At 41.3% G+C, this 17,449-nt stretch overlaps 1 protein-coding gene across 1 annotated transcript in view; it reads right to left on the reverse strand.

The window, feature by feature from the left end:
• Nucleotides 1-17,449, reverse strand: part of LOC124798345 (neurotrimin-like) — a 917,636-nt gene that overhangs the window by 591,114 nt on the left and 309,073 nt on the right. The window contains exon 3 of the mRNA XM_047261703.1: nucleotides 7,039-7,160. Within this exon, the coding sequence (XP_047117659.1) occupies nucleotides 7,039-7,122 (84 nt within the window). The 5' untranslated portion in view covers nucleotides 7,123-7,160. The remainder of the gene's footprint in view (nucleotides 1-7,038; nucleotides 7,161-17,449) is intronic.

Genomic DNA, 17,449 nt, shown 5'->3' on the forward strand with positions numbered 1-17,449 from the left:
AAAATTTAAGGTGAAAGCATATCAATGATACGATTCGCTGATGACATTGCTATCTGAGTGAAAGTGAAGAAGAATTACATGATCAGCTAAATGGAATGAACATTCTAATGCATAAAGAATATGGACTGAGAGTAAATCAAAGAAAGACGAAAGTAATGAGCAGTACCAGAAACTTAACACAAGAACTGATTGTTACGAAGTAGATGAAGTTAAGGGATTCTAAAACTTTGGCAGTAAAATAACCAGTTACGGACGGAGGAAGGAGGACATCAAAAGCAAGGGCATTCCTGGCCAAGGCAGGTCTACTAGTATTAAACATAGGCCTTATATTGAGGAAGAAATTTCTGAGAATTTACGTTTGGAGCACAGTATTGTATGGTTGTGAAACATGGACTGTGGGAAAACCGGAACAGAAGAGAATCGAAGCATTTGAGATGTTTTATCTCTTGACTAACTCAATACAGCTTACAGGCTGTATTCATTGATTCAAATAGGCAGTTATTAAATTTTTTCTCTTCTTGACGGTAACACACGTGACGTACCAGAGAAACAGCTGAATGAATTCTATTTCTTATCAGTTAACAACTGTAGCCATCGCCAGCAGGTAAGACTGAAGAATACTTCTGGCTGCGAGTACAGGTGTTCTCTTTCCATTGGCAACGAATTTAGTATTTCGACTGTACATCTTGCAAATATTTGGTGACAACGTCTTCATATGTTTCTTAGTTTATTCCTTGGAGCGTTTTTCAGAGCCTGTACTTAACAAAGTTGGTTTTAAGAAATATTCCTGTTCGTGAAAATCCTTATAACACAAGTTTTAACGCTCATGGGACTATTGCTGGCTGAGTTGAATGACGCTTTATGAAGACTGATTCACTTTTTGGAAATTTAATATTCTCTGAGTGCACGGAAAATGAGGCACAATTCTAGTGAGACAACGCCATAAAATCGTCTGGCGATAAGGAGAGAAACGGTCGCTTAGCTAAACTGTAGGTGATGCGATTTATTGTATGGATGAAAGTTGGGCAGCAGACAGCTAAGAATTGTGGGATCCGTATCCCCTACGAATAGAAGAGTAAACTGAACGCAAACCAAAAATTCTTCTTGAGAAAGGTTATCCGAGTGGCTCTCTCGACAGAGGACAAAACGGAACAGAAATGTTGCGGAAACCCATTCAGGAAAGTTTCAGCAATAGTCTTCACTGTGAATATTCTTCATTCTACTCTGTCCTTTAAAAGAATGTGATAAATATTGCACTACTGGCACCTCGCACACAGAAACGCTACAATTAGTTTTTACTATTTATTTTTGAACAGCATGCCCTTTGTAGTTGTTTGAACAGTATACAGCAGATAAAGAGAACTAATGTAGCCTGCAAATTGACAATCACAGTCTTGCAATCTGCCGTAAAACTGTGAGCTTCAAACTGAAAGTAACAGGGCGTCTGGCTGCTGAATTTTTCTGCAGCAGCAGAAGTGAAAACACGCCAGAAAATTAGCGGCCAGAGTATTTCGGTTCCCTCATTCGTAGTTATTGAGGCTCGAACTGAACTTAATAACGGGCCACTCTAGCACGTCAGGCGTGGAAATAATTAGGGTTTCCTTAACAAATTTACCCACGCTGTACTGCTCGCAAAACCACCTCGTTAAGCTTCATAAACATCAGTGTGTCGTGACCCAAAACGAGGAGTATCAACAGTGGGCGACCGCAAAGCAAATAACCAGTTCTTTTCTTGTTTTCCCTTTCTGGCTGTGGTAAATGAATCTTTGGAAGTTCTTTGACGAGCCTGGTGCAACTCTGGCTATTTTAACCTGACATTTAGAAGCATTACAGACGACGGGTAATACCCGAGGCACCGAGTTTATAGTTAGTATCTATTAGCCAAAATTTATAACATTTCAAAACGGAAACAGCAATAACTTTAATAGTTGAGACACACTGCTCTATCCTTACTGTATTTCGAAAAAGATAAAACATTTCTGCGACCGTGTCTGCAGATTCTTTTGAGCAAGATCTCTCGTTATTTATGCCTAAGTTGGACAGTTGGTTACGGATATAACTGAGGAAGAATCACCCATGTTCGGGTTTCTTTTTACAGTATAATAGTATCTTATAGTTTCGTTGGTCTAAATGAGGTAGTATCACAGTAATACTGTGTAACACGGCCTCAGTTCAGCGAAGAAGAGTGTCCTCGTGTATGCAACGTCCAGCTGAAACCACTCAGTGATGATTATATTAATAGAAAGGAAAGCTTTTGGATGCTAGACACGTAACTCACTCATTGTCAGTTTTGTCGTAATAGAGCCTTTAAGATATAATGAAATTTCGTTGAAGTATACGAAAATAGAAATAGATTTGTCTACTAAGCAAGACATCCCGTCTGAGACAAGTTAAAAGTAATGTCTGTTCATAAATATCTAAGAACATGTTCAATAACACAATCGCAGACGTAGGTGAAGCTTGAGCGTCACGACTTTTAAATTAAAAAATGCAGCAAAGATGGGACGAAATTCAGTTCGTGAAGAGCCAAACCTCTGAAAAGGCACGCATAACGATGACTCGCATTACGAGGGAATTGGCTTACTTCTTGGAGCATGATATTTGTTACGAGAATTAATCTCACCCTCTGGATCATAACAAAGGGTAAGTCAGTTTTTCCCGAGACTTTAAGAAGACAAGTCGATCAGATCCTTGAGATCTGTCTTCGAAATATGACAGACAAGTCGTCGCGTTGTGGACAGCAATATTTCCGTATTTATATTGAAGACGTTCGGTCTCTAATTGTTCCCACTGTGTAGGCTACATCATTTTCAGCTACTAAATCCATCAACGAAAAGTCAGGAAAACTGCTTAGGTAAGGAAGAAATCGAAATAACTGAAATGAATACAGTGAACGGGGCTAAAATAATAGTTTGTAGATATACACCGCGGTATTACTTCCCGTTAACCTACGCCTGAGATTAATTAATTGTCCATTGATCATTCATTGTCCGGATCGGCTGTGCCCATACGGCTAGAAAAAATTCATAAATAAAAGGCAGTCCCCAGAATTATCGAGTCCTCTGAAAGAATAATTGCCCACATTAATCGAAACGTTAGGTTACGGAAGTGCCGTGGATCAAAGGGCTTCAGTTCGATTCTGCTTGTAGGGTTGGACAGTATAATGAGAAGTGCAAGATGAGTGGCGATAGCAGCAACACACCATCCAATTCATGACACGTCATGCGAAAGGACATCCTGATGAAAAAGTATATATTTGTAATTGATTTCAGTGCACAATAAATAATGGTAGAAAACGCACGAAATTCCGCTGGTACGTTCGGGTAGTTTATCTATACACTGCAACAAGGATTTCTGTAGTCAAAGTGACCTCAGCGGTACGTTGAATCCGGCGACGACTCGGGATAGTTGAACGACACGTCACCTCCCTAACACTGCCAAGAGACGGCGGTTGTCGGTAGAGAATCTCCGTAATGAACTTCCTCTCACATTCTGTCTCAGGAAGCATCCATTCTGCAGTATCTCTATGGCACGGAGCTAATTGCCAAATGTAGCCTAACGTACGCCATGTTATCCTCCTCTTTCACGTTACTGAATGCTTTAAAACAGTATATACAAATATACAACTTCGCCCAGTTAGCACATCTGCGTGGTAATGAATCAAAATCTTGATACCACTACACGGTTTCGCGTCAATTGAAGACGCATCCTCAGGTGACAGAGAATCTGATCTAATAGGATTTGGGGGCTGGTGATCAAAAGGTTACATACTGTGTAGGTAGCATGAAAATGCGTTTCAGGCGATATGTCTGGAACTCGATGACGGCTGCTACATGGCACTGTTGTATTTGCAAGCACTAGTACCGCTTCTGCAGCAATAGTGATCTCATATGCTGCAGGGTCACGCCCACCTTGCCAGCCAATTAGTGCTTGTGTGCAGACTATAAAATTAGATACATTGTGGCTCTGCCTTCAATTGCGTATTCACTGTGCTCTCGTGCTGTTCTCGTGACATACCATTGGTTTGGCCTCAGATTTCGTTACGCCTTGGATTTTCTGTCTTGGATTTATTGTTTGAATGGTTCAAATGGCTGTGAGCACCATGGGACTTAACTTCTGAGGTCATCAGTCCCCCAGAACTTAGAACTACTTAAACCTAACTAACCTAAGGACATCACACACCTCCATGCCCGAGGCAGGATTCGAACTTGCGACCGTAGCGGTCGCGCGGTTCCAGACTGTAGCGCCTAGAACAGCTCGGCCACCCCGGCTGGCTATTGTTTGAACTTTGTTATTCTGACATGCCGTGTCTGCTCTCCGTTTTCCCTTGTCTGTTGTGCTCCAGTTAACACTCGGCTAACCGCTGTTGACGGCACCTGGATGGCTGGGCACTCTCTGATGATACTCTGATCCATTACATGTCCTTGTCAGACTCTGGTCACAATAGTTTGCAACAATAAATCAAGACCATACAGCAGAAAATGATCATTTAAATAAAAATAAGTGTTTAATACAACACTATTAAAATCTGTCTAAAATATAAAATAAATTTTCCTAGCACCAAACAGATAGTTCTGAGAATCTTTAGTTGTGAGTTTTTAACGACTATGATAATACTTGTAAGATTTACAAAGAAAAATGTAGGGCACATGCGATAGATGGAAGGAAGTTTTTTGTCCCAAGCATTTTCAACTGTGTTTACAATCACAAGTTTTCAGATATATGCGGGGTTAGGAATCTGTGTGGGGCAGAAGAAATTATTTTATACTTTTTAAATTTCGAATGAAGCGATCCGCACTGGCTGTACAATACGTCTATTGAAACCTACGACCGGTTTCGCGTCAATTGAAGACGCGTCCTTAGATGACAGTCAATATGGATAATGACTCATATTGGAATGGTAACTACTTTAGAGCCATTCGCCATCATTCATGCCCAGTTATAAAAACAAAAGTGCGCTGAAACCGGTAGCTCGGTACTTCATGGTTAAAATGAAACGGACGGCATAGAACCGTGCTACGAGCAGGAAGATGGTTGAGTGGTGGGGGGGGGGGGGGGCAAGGCATTACTAACCGTTGTGTAGTGCACAAAACGGACGCGGATGATGGGGAGTGGTCCTAATGCAGTTACCATTCTGATATGAGTTGTTAAATACGATGCCTACCGAAAAATGTTTCTATTCCACTGTGGTAGAGTTCTATAGCAATTTTTTTTAGAATTATTTATGAATAAAAACAGTTATTACTTGGCGACAAAGACTGTTTTTACTCTGAAAGAATCTGTCACCTGAAGATGCGTCTACAACTGACGCGAAACTGGTCGTGACTTTTAATAAAAGTACAAAATGTATCAAAAAGAATCATCCGATTTTAAAAAAATAACTATTGTGTTATTTGATATATGTGCGTCAACAACGTTCTGTTGGAAAGAGCCAATTTCGAATCTTTACATCGTTCCCGATAGGTAGCAACAGTGTGCGCCCACTTCAGTTCTAGTAAAAATGGAGTCGGGACAACAGAAAGTGTATTATGTTCTATGTTTTGCGCAGTGCGGGTCAGTAATAACTGTTCAGTGTGACTTTCGTACTAGGTATGCTCTGAATTCTCCTGCAGCACACAGAATTAGACAATGGCATGAACAATTCCCAGAAACAGGTTGTGTAAAGGCAAATTGCTGGGCCGTCCCCGACTGTGTGACACACAGACAAGGAGACCGCATAAATCCGTTCGCCATGCAGCTCGGCTGCTCAATATGCCCCCGATGTCCGTCTGTTGTGTGTTGGGTCGACGTTTACACATGAAATAATACAAAATTCAGCTACTGCAAGCTCTTCGTGAAGGTGACAAACAACAACGTGTGGAGTTATGTAATTTCGTTCTTGGCAACATGGAGGATGACCGTTTTCTTCCACGCTTAGTATATAGTGATGAGGAAACATTTCACTTAAATGGAAAGGTGAACCGTCATAATGTAAGAATATGGGGTACGAAGCAACAAAATGAAGTTGTACGACGTGAGACTGTCTAAAATTTAATATGTTTTGCGTAGTTTCACGGGAAAAGATTTATGGTCCACTTTTCTTTGCGAGAACGCTGTTACAGAAAGCACGTATCTCCATATGCTTGAGAACTTTCTTTTCCCCACAGCTGGAGACTGATTCGAACGACTTCATTTACCAACGGAATGGGGCATCGCCACATTGGAATCGGAAACTGCGGGAATCCTTAAATCGAATGAATACTGAACGATGGATCGGTCGCACCGGTCCAAATGATTCGGCCTTACATAACTGGCGTCCAAGTTCACCGGACCTGACTGTATGCGATTATTTCTGGTGTGGGTTTGTAAAAGGCTCTGTTCATGTACCTTCGTTACTAACAACAATGGATGAACTGAGACATCGATTAACAGCAAGCGTGGAAACTGAACTCAAGACATGCTCGCTACAGTGTGGGAATATCGCATTGATTTATGCCGTGCGCCTCAAAGGGGGCAGATTGAACACCTTTGAAAAGGTACGACAAAAATTTTTTTGGGTTTCCAGTTCATCAAAAAACAAAATTCATTTTACATTTTTGTTAGTTTCAGAAGTATAGACGGGCCAAATAGGATGATTCCTTTCTATACAGCCTGTATTTTGGAGCCAGTATGGATCGTTTCATTCAAAACGCACGAATCTGGATGCGGTTACCTGCAATTTTAAATAATAATACACTCTTTAGTCTGATTTAAAATGTGCTATATTAAAAATTTATTTTTATTTACATAAATATTGAGATCTGCGTTGCGTCGTACTGTCCTACAGTTGGAGTCCGGTAACTGCTTTCAAATATCCTAAAGCAGGAAGAACATGGACTAGAGCCAGTCCATAAGGTTTCATTGTTCATGATGGCTTATCATCAGCAACATGCTGGAAGGAAGACTTTGCGTCTTCTTGAAATGTTTTTTGTCGTTATTTTAATTTGCTGGATAAGAATTTTAAAGGACTTAGAAGTTTGTGTGCTTTCCTCTACAGTGGTCGGCAGCTGCTGCGCTTACCTTTCTCGTCCAGGTTATCGTCGGCACGGGGTTCCCAGACGCGCGGCATTCCAACGTCACGGATGCGCCCTTCTTCACCTCCATGTTACCACCAGACGAAACGTGGTGGATGCGGGGTGGCACTGCAGCAAAAGAAACGGGGTCACAGTACGAATATTTCTGTCAGAGTCAAGAGTTGATGGTACTTTAATAAGATGAGCTAATTTTGTATCCAAATATGCTGTCGGGCATTACGGAAATAAACAGGCGAGGAAAGAAACCTATGGGAGATAGTTATCATAAGAAGCCGTAGTAATCCTGCAGCTAATTTTGTCGCGAGTGTAACTATTGTCATTCTAATCATGTTGTAAGCGTTTTTCGAATTTCCACCATGACCGTGTTGTTAAGCTGTACCGAATTTCCCTCCAGGAAGATGTATTCGGGATGTATCATAATTAATAGTGAAAACTTAGGTGCATGAAAGTATACGATATCAGAAAAAAAATTTCGATTAAATACTAACTTATTTGATATGTAAGCTTTTTGATTAAGTCCCCATCTAATTGCTTGTGGTCATCTCAAAACAGAATCTTACAGCACTTCCGTTGATAAGGTTGAAGAACTGAAGCAGCGAATTTAGTGTTGTCAAAATTTACGATATGATCAAGAGAATGTCTGAAAGAATCCGTATCTCGCTGTAGAGACGAGAGCAGTACTGCAAGAATACCTCAGAGCAATAGGCTTTAATTTCCTTTCTAATAATTGCTAGAGTACGTATGAGAAGAGCAAAAGAAAAATCCAGCCAAGTACACATGTACAAAGTGCAGAAACCGTTTAGTATGTGTAGAACAAGAGAATGCAAATTACTGCCTGAATTTGGAAAATGCGTACGATGCAACCAATATCAAAATACTTCAGAATATTTTTGTTATAAATGTATTTTAAAATATTCTGCTCTAGGGTTACTGGTAAATTTAACACTCTTTGAATTACAAACAATTGTACACAAGTAGGATATATCTTTGAAATCAGTTTCATTTGTAGTTTAGACTGTTGCCAACAACCTGTTACCTGCAGAGGATATATAAAATGTACCTATCTGTGTCATTTAGCCTTGATAGATAAAATACGTGGAGTAACTTTTATAAAACGGAGGCATTTTTGTAAGAGGAATGACGAAGTAATCGACAGTTGCTTTATTAACTGCTATTTACCGACGGAAATGAAAGAAAATACGTATTTCTACCTTGGGATAAACTTCACATGTCTACTTACTTTAGTATCAACAGTCGACGTTACATTATTTAATCTTTGCCTAACTTGCGTATTTGTCGTTCAACTCGTTTCAGATTTTGTAGCAGATACCAACTAAATTCTCCCCATTTCTGTTAAGGTTAACACACAGAGAAGAAATTAACCTTTTCTTTTTAATATCACTACGTTTCATATAATTATCGCTTTTTATTTTTGACCTTTTTCTACTGTATTTGCATTTATAAGCTTATTTTCCTTTCTCTCCTGAGTGCAGGTTTCACATTAGTATGATGTTTGCCATATGTATACTCTTGGGAACTTTTTCATCTTCCTGCGTTGGTACATGATGCCAGGAGAAATCTTTTGTCGAAGCTGGTATTCTTCACTCGTAACAATACACATTTGTAACAAACTTTACAAAATTAAAGAAGAACAGCAGCAAAAGTGCTAAATTATTAATGAAACCCACAAAACTGCGGACATTCTACGTTATCAGTTCTTTTAGTTAACTGGTTTCTGGCAGAGGAGGGCATCGACAGACTGTAATCGGCTATCATCACTAAAGAACTTGTGGCCAAGACTGAAAAAATTAACACACATGGAGAGTTAGGTGCAGGATGAGAGTAAATATCATCGTCGACAGAGCATTAGTAAAGTAATTAAAAACAAAATAAAAACTTTAAGATGTGTGTGTGTGTGTGTGTGTGTGTGTGTGTGTGTGTGTGTGTGTGTGACTGCGCGCGCGCGTGTGTGCGTGCAGAGATGAGGCATAGGAGGATAACGTGAGAAAAGTATTAGGCGTAACAGAACAGCTTATAAAACCGTTTAAACTAACAATCTCCGACAAGACACCGAGGACAAAATCTGAATAAAGAAATTCATGCATTAATTTCACTTTAATAAGGTTGTTGCTTTAATTTAAATTGCTGTATGGCGCTTAGGTGGTTATACAATGTATACATGTCTATACTGTTTAATTATATTACTTTGCTCATGATACCCTCTCCCTTTCACTGTCAAAGATATTATTTATGGGTGTCTGCACCTCTCTCTATATGAGACATACATTTTTAGAAGTTATTCAACAGTACTGTATCCTTTTTAGCGACGATAGTCAGTTATAGCTAGACGATTGCGTTGTAAACAGGGAACGAAATAAAATAATACTGTAGAGGAGCTACACTTTTTGGTGCTTTGCGTTTATAATTATGAAGTTTTTCTACCAATGGAGGGACGGAAGGTAAATTTTATTAAGTAAGCCTATGAGTTGGAGCTCGCGAATGACTACAGATTTTTAAATACATTGATGATAATCATTGTGGTTCAAATACAATTGTACAGAGTGAACGAAGTTGAAATAGAGGAAGTGAGGTCGACCGTGCAGTGTCGCCACTAGGACTGGATTTCCGTTAGTCAGTCCTCTTCGGGCTGAACTGGATCGTGGTCCAGTAAGGGAGCAGCGTGCAAATTGCAGCCTCATTCATCAGCCGTGGAGGGGACAGCTGCTCGCCGCCTGTCTCGTTTGGCAAACATCCAGATGCGGAGGCCGTGCATCACGCCGTCTCCTTGGCGCGCTGGGCGGCGCACACGTCTCCGCGGCGCGGCGCCGCGCTCTGACGGACGGCTGCTGGTAGCTCTCACCTGCTGGCGCACGGCGGCTGCGGGCCCCACTCCTCCGCAGCCGTGATTACTCCCAGTTTACGAGCCCCTGCCTGCCTCTGCCGGCACCTGATTTGTGGCCTCCCTGTTCGACAGTAACTGCTGACGACCGCCCATCTAGGAACAGGCGCCTCCGCATCGATTCCTGATTGCCATGCGCCTCATTAACGGCGCTTCCACTCGCTGTTCGTCTCAGTGCCAATGGGAACGCCTGCCTTTCGCCATGAGTAATGTGTACTTGAGGACGTAGGTTGCAAGTGCTACTCTGAGATGAAGAGGTTAGCACAGGAAAGGAATTCGTGGCGGGACGCATCAAACCAGTCAGTAGACTGATGACAAAAAAAAAAAAAAAAGTGTAATGCGGTCATAAGCGAAGCTAAAAAACTGTTGGAGGGGGGGGGGGGGGACAGAGTACAAAATACGGCAAATCGTGATAAGTGATAGTTAAAGAGGAAGTGTTCCATTTACCTTGACCACCTCGAATAACATTTTTTTTTTTTCAGAGGCGAAATAAAAACTGTTTAGCTACTAGGGGGAATGTTCTGACCGCAGAAAATTTCAATTTCTATTCTTGCTTTTGTGACCAAATTAAGAGTCCAGGCTCCATAGGCAAACAGCTAGCCGACATTAAGAAATATTCCACCAGGACGTAGGCTGCCAAGTATGGCTTGTTGATCAAATAACTTAGTGTTTGACTTTCTGCCAGAGGAAGCAGCATGAATCACCTACGAAGGCTTTCCCGGCGTAATAATTGATAATATTCTTCTCGGATGTGCAGCCGGATCATAACGTCTTCATGACAATATTTCCGCGGTCCAACTGGCCGCCATCTTCAGGTGAAAGCGCTGGTACACGATCTCGCCGGAACTGACTACTCAGCGCAAGCGGCGGCCCCTATATAGGCCGCAGAAGGCCCACAACGCGTGCGCGAGAAGGTGCCGTAATTGCCCTCTAGCGAAGTAAACATACCGCGCCGCCAGTGGTGGAAACAAGCGAAATCGAGATATCGCTATCAAAAATTAAAAATTTAAAAACACAAGGGTTAGCTTTTAAGTAAGTCTTGGAACCCGGTGTTATCAGACATTAAAAAAAAAAAAAAAAAACGGTCTGTGTTTCGATCGTCCGAATAAAATTTTTAAATTTTTAATTTTTGATAGCGATATCTCGATTTCGCCTGTTTCCACCACTGGCGGCGCGGTATGTTTACTTGCACTAGAGGGCAGTTACGGCACCTCGTGCACGCGTTGTGGGCCTTATGCGGCCTATACAGGGTGTTACAAAAAGGTACGGCCAAACTTTCAGGAAACATTCCTCACACACAAATAAAGAAAAGATGTTATGTGGACGTGTGACCGGAAACGTTTAATTTCCATGTTAGAGTTCATTTTAGTTTCGTCCACCTACGCTCAATGGAGCACGTTATCATGATTTCATACGTGATACTCTACCTGTGCTGCTAGAACATGTGCCTTTACAAGTACGACACAACATGTGGTTCATGCACGATGGAGCTCCTGCACATTTCAGTCGACGTGTTCGTACGCTTCTCAACAACAGATTCGGTGACCGATGGATTGATAGAGGCGGACCAATTCCATGGCCTCCACGCTCTCCTGACCTCAACCCTCTTGACTTTCATTTATGGGGGCATTTGAAAGCTCTTGTCTACGCAACCCCGGTACCAAATGTAGAGACTCTTCGGGCTCGTATTGTGGACGGCTGTGATACAATATGCCATTATCCAGGGCTGCATCAGCGCATCAGGGATTCCATGCGACGGAGGGTGGATGCATGTATCCTCGCTAACGGAGGATATTTTGAACATTTCCTGTAACAAAGTGTTTGAAGTCACGCTGGTACGTTCTGTTGCTGTGTGTTTCCATTCCATGATTAATGTGATTTGAAGAGAAGTAATAAAATGAGCTCTAACACTGAAAGTAAGCGTTTCCGGACACATGTCCATATAACATATTTTCGTTCTTTGTGTGTGAGGAATGTTTCCTGAAAGTTTGGCCGCACCTTTTTGTAACACCCTGTATAGAGGCCGCCGCTTGCGCTGAGAAGTCAGTTCCGGCGAGATCGTATACCAGCACTCTCACCTGAAGATGGCGGCCAGTTGGCCCGCGGAAATGTGTGTCATGGAGACGTTATGATCCAGCTGCACACCCGAGAAGAATATTATCTATTAGCGTGAATCAAACTTGTGCAATGGAAGATGCAAACACCAGGGCGATAATACAGCAAGAGAGAGTATTGGTCACGTGCGGAAAAGACTCATGTGGAATCAAATTAAGTTGTGTGCAGCTAGAAACGAAAGTGTCGTGTGGAACCGAAGGCATTCTTGCGCAAGCCGACCAATTATAAACGAGAGTGTCGTGTGGAACCATACGCATTCTTGTGCAGTCTGATCACTTAGAAATGAAAGGGTCGTGTGGAACAAATTAACTCGTGTGCACCCAAGTACATGAGAAACGAAATAAAAGGCCAGACAGCGGAATAGAAGCTGAGATTCAGATGCAGATTCAGAGCCAGTGCCGTCAGTTTGGAGATTCCGCAGCGAGACGCCAGCAGGGCCGAGTAGGCCCATAACAGCCGATGCAGCTGATAAAGACTTCAACTACGATAAGACGGTGATAGACTCTGGTGGACACTTAGGAACTGCAGGTCAAGTACGATTTTTAGAGTTTCATTGGAATAGTGTTAAACAGAGGCTGTCAGTCTTTATCTCAATTACTTAGAGAGATTTCAGTGCTAATCAAGAACAAGTGATTGCTTTGTACTTGTTTCTTATATGTACCGGCAATTAGCTTTGAAGTAGCAAGTCCGAATAAATAGACTGAATCTTACTAAGGGGTTTATGGTCCAGCGCCTCACATAAGTTACTGTGCTGTAACAAATTCTGTTATATTTGATGTCATATTATTTGTATATTTTTCTTCTTTACTAGTCGTGTAATCTGACACCATATAATTTTACCTGTTGATTTTTTTTCTTGCATGTTTTCTAAGTTGTTTGAAAATAACACGCCAGTATATGTTGGCAAGATGTACAATTTTAAATTTTAAATACTCAATTAATGATTTGCAAGTGTACTTTGGTATTTTGTGGTAATCTCTTGCCAAATAAACTATTGTTAAGCCTTCACGTGGCACACGTCACATAGAGGGCGTTCCAAGACCCTGTCACACCGAGGTCTGCTGTATAGGTGAATGTAAACAGCGGGTTCAGTTATTGTGATCGTTTCATAGCTGTGGTTACTGATAATAACTTGACACCAGTGCCTATGAGTTTATTTGTACACTACAGGTATGTTCTTTCCAACAGTTGGTTTATACTCAGGTGTATTTGTGGTCTTTTGTTTCTTATTTACTGATCACTATGTGAAATTTTTAACTTCCAGCACTGAAAATGATCACTATGTGATTGAAAACCGATTTGTGATCGTTTCATAGCTTTGGTTACTGAAAATAACTTGACACCAGTGCCTACGAGTTTAATTTGTACATTATAGCACTAAAGATGATCACTATGTGATTGAAAATCGATTATGCTGTCAATAAACCATCAATATGTACATAAATTATTTGGCGGTCTGGGCAGCAAATCTGCGTTTGGTTGCTGATGATGCTGTGATGTACGGGAAAGTCTCGTCGTTGCGTGACTGTAGGAGGATAGAAGATAACTTAGGCTACATTTATAATTGGTGAGACGAATGGCAGTTAGGTCTAAAAGTGGAAAAATATAAACTAATACATGTCACGATATATCAGGTCAAAATGTCATGAAACACATTACGTGTTATAAAAATATTTTAGGGTGCAGACTAACAATTTTTTATCGTATTTAACGACGTGATGATGATACACACATCTCATTCGTCCCGTTGCAATATGTGAACCCTTTATAAATATTTCTGAGGCTTAATTAGGATATGTTGACTTGGATATATATGACGGCCAATGCTGACCTCCTTTCTAATTTCACGTATATGATCGTTGTGCACAAAGTACTCTATGGAATCACCAATCAATATGCGAACGATCTCCGTAGATGTGTGTGCGCCACCACCACACACCCTTAGACAGGATCTAGCAACGAATCTGTCCTTAGACATGCCAGCGTAAGGGTACAAATTATTCAGCTCGTTAATTACATCGGGTGATACTGTTTAGTGGGACTATTACAGATGCTGCACCATTAAGGACAGCGTTGTGCTATTGATTCAGTTTGGCAAGAATGAACCGTTATGGGAAAGGGGGTACATGAAGGGAACAACAGACGTCTTTCTACTCGACATAGCATTTTACCTCCTTCAGGTATGATATATTCCAGTCACGTAAACGCACAGATCACCTTTTAATGTTATTAAGCAAATATATTTTATGGATTTTCATGTGTGATGACTATGAGTTCTGAGAAGATCATGTACTCTTGTGAAGCAGGTTCTGGAATTGTTTCTTGACCAAGCAATTTATGTGTGTGTTGGTTTTGCATATGCAACGCTGTTATTGTGTAGCAGTTTTATGCTAAGAAATCTCAGTAAAAGGATTATTTGAAAATTAATGTATTCAAATAGCACACGTTACGATTTGGACTTGTTATTCGTGGTTTCTGTACCAGCCCGAAATTGGTTTAGTGAAAGAATTTCTGTAGAATAGGATTTCTATTCGTTAACAACCATTCCCATTCTACAGCGCGTGAAAAGACCATTCCGATACTTGCGTAAAACTTAGCATTTGCATAAAGAAATTGTGCTTAACCAAATGGTTAACGTAAGCTGATGTATGCTTCGGAGTGACGACGGTTCACAATGACAAACAAAACTTTGTTCCACGGTTTAGCCGCACTGCACTTGGGCTCTATTAATTAACTGCATTATAACTTGGACTTATTTTGTACACTGCGATTTTGCGGACACGTGTGTACCTACTAATAAAGGGTGAATTATTGTTAATAGCACTCACTGACCGGTGGTAGTATGCGAAAATACAGCAAAAACATTTATATTCACCAATCTAAATAACGTACTAAAGGCTTTGCCGCAGTGGTAACACCGGTTCCCATCAGATCACCGAAGTTAAGCGAGGTCGGTCTGGGATAGCAGTTGGGTGGGTAACTGTCCGCACTGCCGAGCGCTGTTAGCAAGTGGGGTGTACTCAGTCCTCAGTCCTTGTGAGGCAAACTAAGGAGCCAATTGATTCAAAAGTAGCGGTTTCCTGCCTCGTAAACTGACATACGGCCGGAAGAGCGGTATGCTGACCACATGCCCCTTCATATCAACATCCAGTGACACATATAAGCTGAGGATGACACGGCGGTCGGACGGTCCTGTTGGGCCTTCATGGCCTGTTCGGGCGGAGTTTAGTTTAGTTTTAATCTAAATGACGACACTGTGATGTAAATAATGACACTGTGATAAAAGAAACGGAGTTTATGACGGAGAGCATTTTTGTCAGGGACTATAGGTTCCTTAGTGACTCTGTACCTGTTGCTAATCGAGGCTCAAGATTTCCATGAGTTTCTGATTTGAAACGCTGCTGCGTATCAGCTACCGACTTAAGAAAGGAACTGACGTGTGTGTACCACTGAGCTCAGCAAATTGGAACCTCGCGGGATTAGCCGAGCGGTCTCAGGTGCTGCAGTCATGGACTGTGCGGCTGGTCCCGGCGGAGGTTCAAGTCCTCCCTCGGGCATGGGTGTGTATGTTTGTATTTAGGTTCAAATGGCTCTGTGCACTATGGAACTTAACATCTGAGGTCATCAGTCCCCTAGAACCTAGAACTACTTAAACCTAACTAACCTTAGCACAGCACACCCACCCATGCCCGAGGCAGGATTCGAACCTGCGACCGTAGCGGTCGTTCGGTTCCAGACTGAAGCGCCTAGAACCGCACGGCCACACCGGCCGGCTTGTCCTTAGTATAATTTAGGTTAAGTAGTATGTAAACTTAGGAACTGATTACTTTAGCAGTTAAATCCCATAAGATTTCACACACATTCGAACATTTTTGAGCAAACTGGAAATTTGTGGTAAGGTCTTATGGGACCAAACTGCTGAGGTCATCGGTCCCTAAGCTTTCGCACTACTTAATCCAACTTAAACTAACTTACGATAAGGACGACACTCCCACCCATGCCCGAGGGAGGACTCAAACCTCCGACGGAGATGGGGGGTGGGGGGGGGGGGGGAGAGCCGTCCGGGCCACGACAAGACGCCAAAGACCGCGCGGCTACCCCGCGCTGCACTCAGCTCAGTAAACTACCGCATTACGCCTTACGGCGGGTGTATAATGTACCAGTCCCATATTCTTCTTGTGCTGTTGTAATTGTGAGTGACACGCGAGTAGAAGATCTATGTGAAAAAGCTCGAAGGTCCTTAATTTGCCATGTAAACACGCAATATATGTGGAAGAAAGTAACACTTGAGTCTGAATGTCCAATCTCTGATATTTAAGGGTAGCTTATTCCATGGTGTACAGCATCTTCCTAACAGATCCCCCACTGAAGTTTATTGGCCGTTTCCATGGCACCTTCAAGTTAACCAAACAAACCAATGACGTTAATTCACCTCGGCAAAAGTTCCAAATAAATTAACGAATTAGAAGGTTCACTGTAATATGAGTTTTGTTAGCTATTTACACCTTGAAGAAAATTACGTTTCCATATAATTAATACAATAAATCCTTAGTTTTCTCCAAAAATTAGTGTATAAGGTTGTTACACTTTAAATCCCTATCAATATACACCGTTAGGTAGCTCCGCTTTTGTAACTGATTATAGCGACACTCTACCAAACCATATCAGGGCCTTCTCGTCGACGTACACCTATTGTTTCGACATTTATGTTATAACTGAAGTTCAGCTTGTAGTGCTACAACGATGAAAATTAATATTACGACGATGTCAAACCTAATTTTCATGATTTAAAGAAGTATTCATGATATTAAAAATGTAATTATAATTTTATTATTTTCATTTTTGTGCTCAGTGTATCAAAGACTTTCTAGTGCACGGAATAAATTAGCATTGTTTGTACTACGAAACTATATATGATTGTTAAGGGCTAAGCATGTAATAATTCGATGTAAGACATTTGGTTGAGTCTGAATTTTGTTCTCGTACTGGTCGGTAGAGAAGGAAAAGTTTCTTAATCGATGTGAAGGTATAAAGGCTGTAAAAAGGAGAGAGAGAGAAGATAAATACAAGTTATTCAAAACAAATATCTCTAAAGTGTAACGTCTTGTGATTTCCTATAACTAAAAATTGCAAGGTCTAATATGAGCCTGTCCTGAATAACAGCGAAGAACATTTATGTTATCATATATTTTCTTCGTTTGATCACGGTTGTGATTCGCATGTTTCTTTTTGTTACGCGATGTGTTATGAATATTTTCATTATACGCGCAAAAGAGCACACAGCTTTAATCGAACCTGCGTCTTTCGGAAACGATAACTTTTAATCAGTACAATTACGTGAATACCGTCTAAATCGCAACCGTGATCGCAAAATTGTTTCCAG

This window comes from Schistocerca piceifrons, chromosome 5, assembly GCF_021461385.2.
Source record: "Schistocerca piceifrons isolate TAMUIC-IGC-003096 chromosome 5, iqSchPice1.1, whole genome shotgun sequence".
NCBI classification, from domain to species: Eukaryota; Metazoa; Arthropoda; class Insecta; order Orthoptera; family Acrididae; genus Schistocerca; species Schistocerca piceifrons.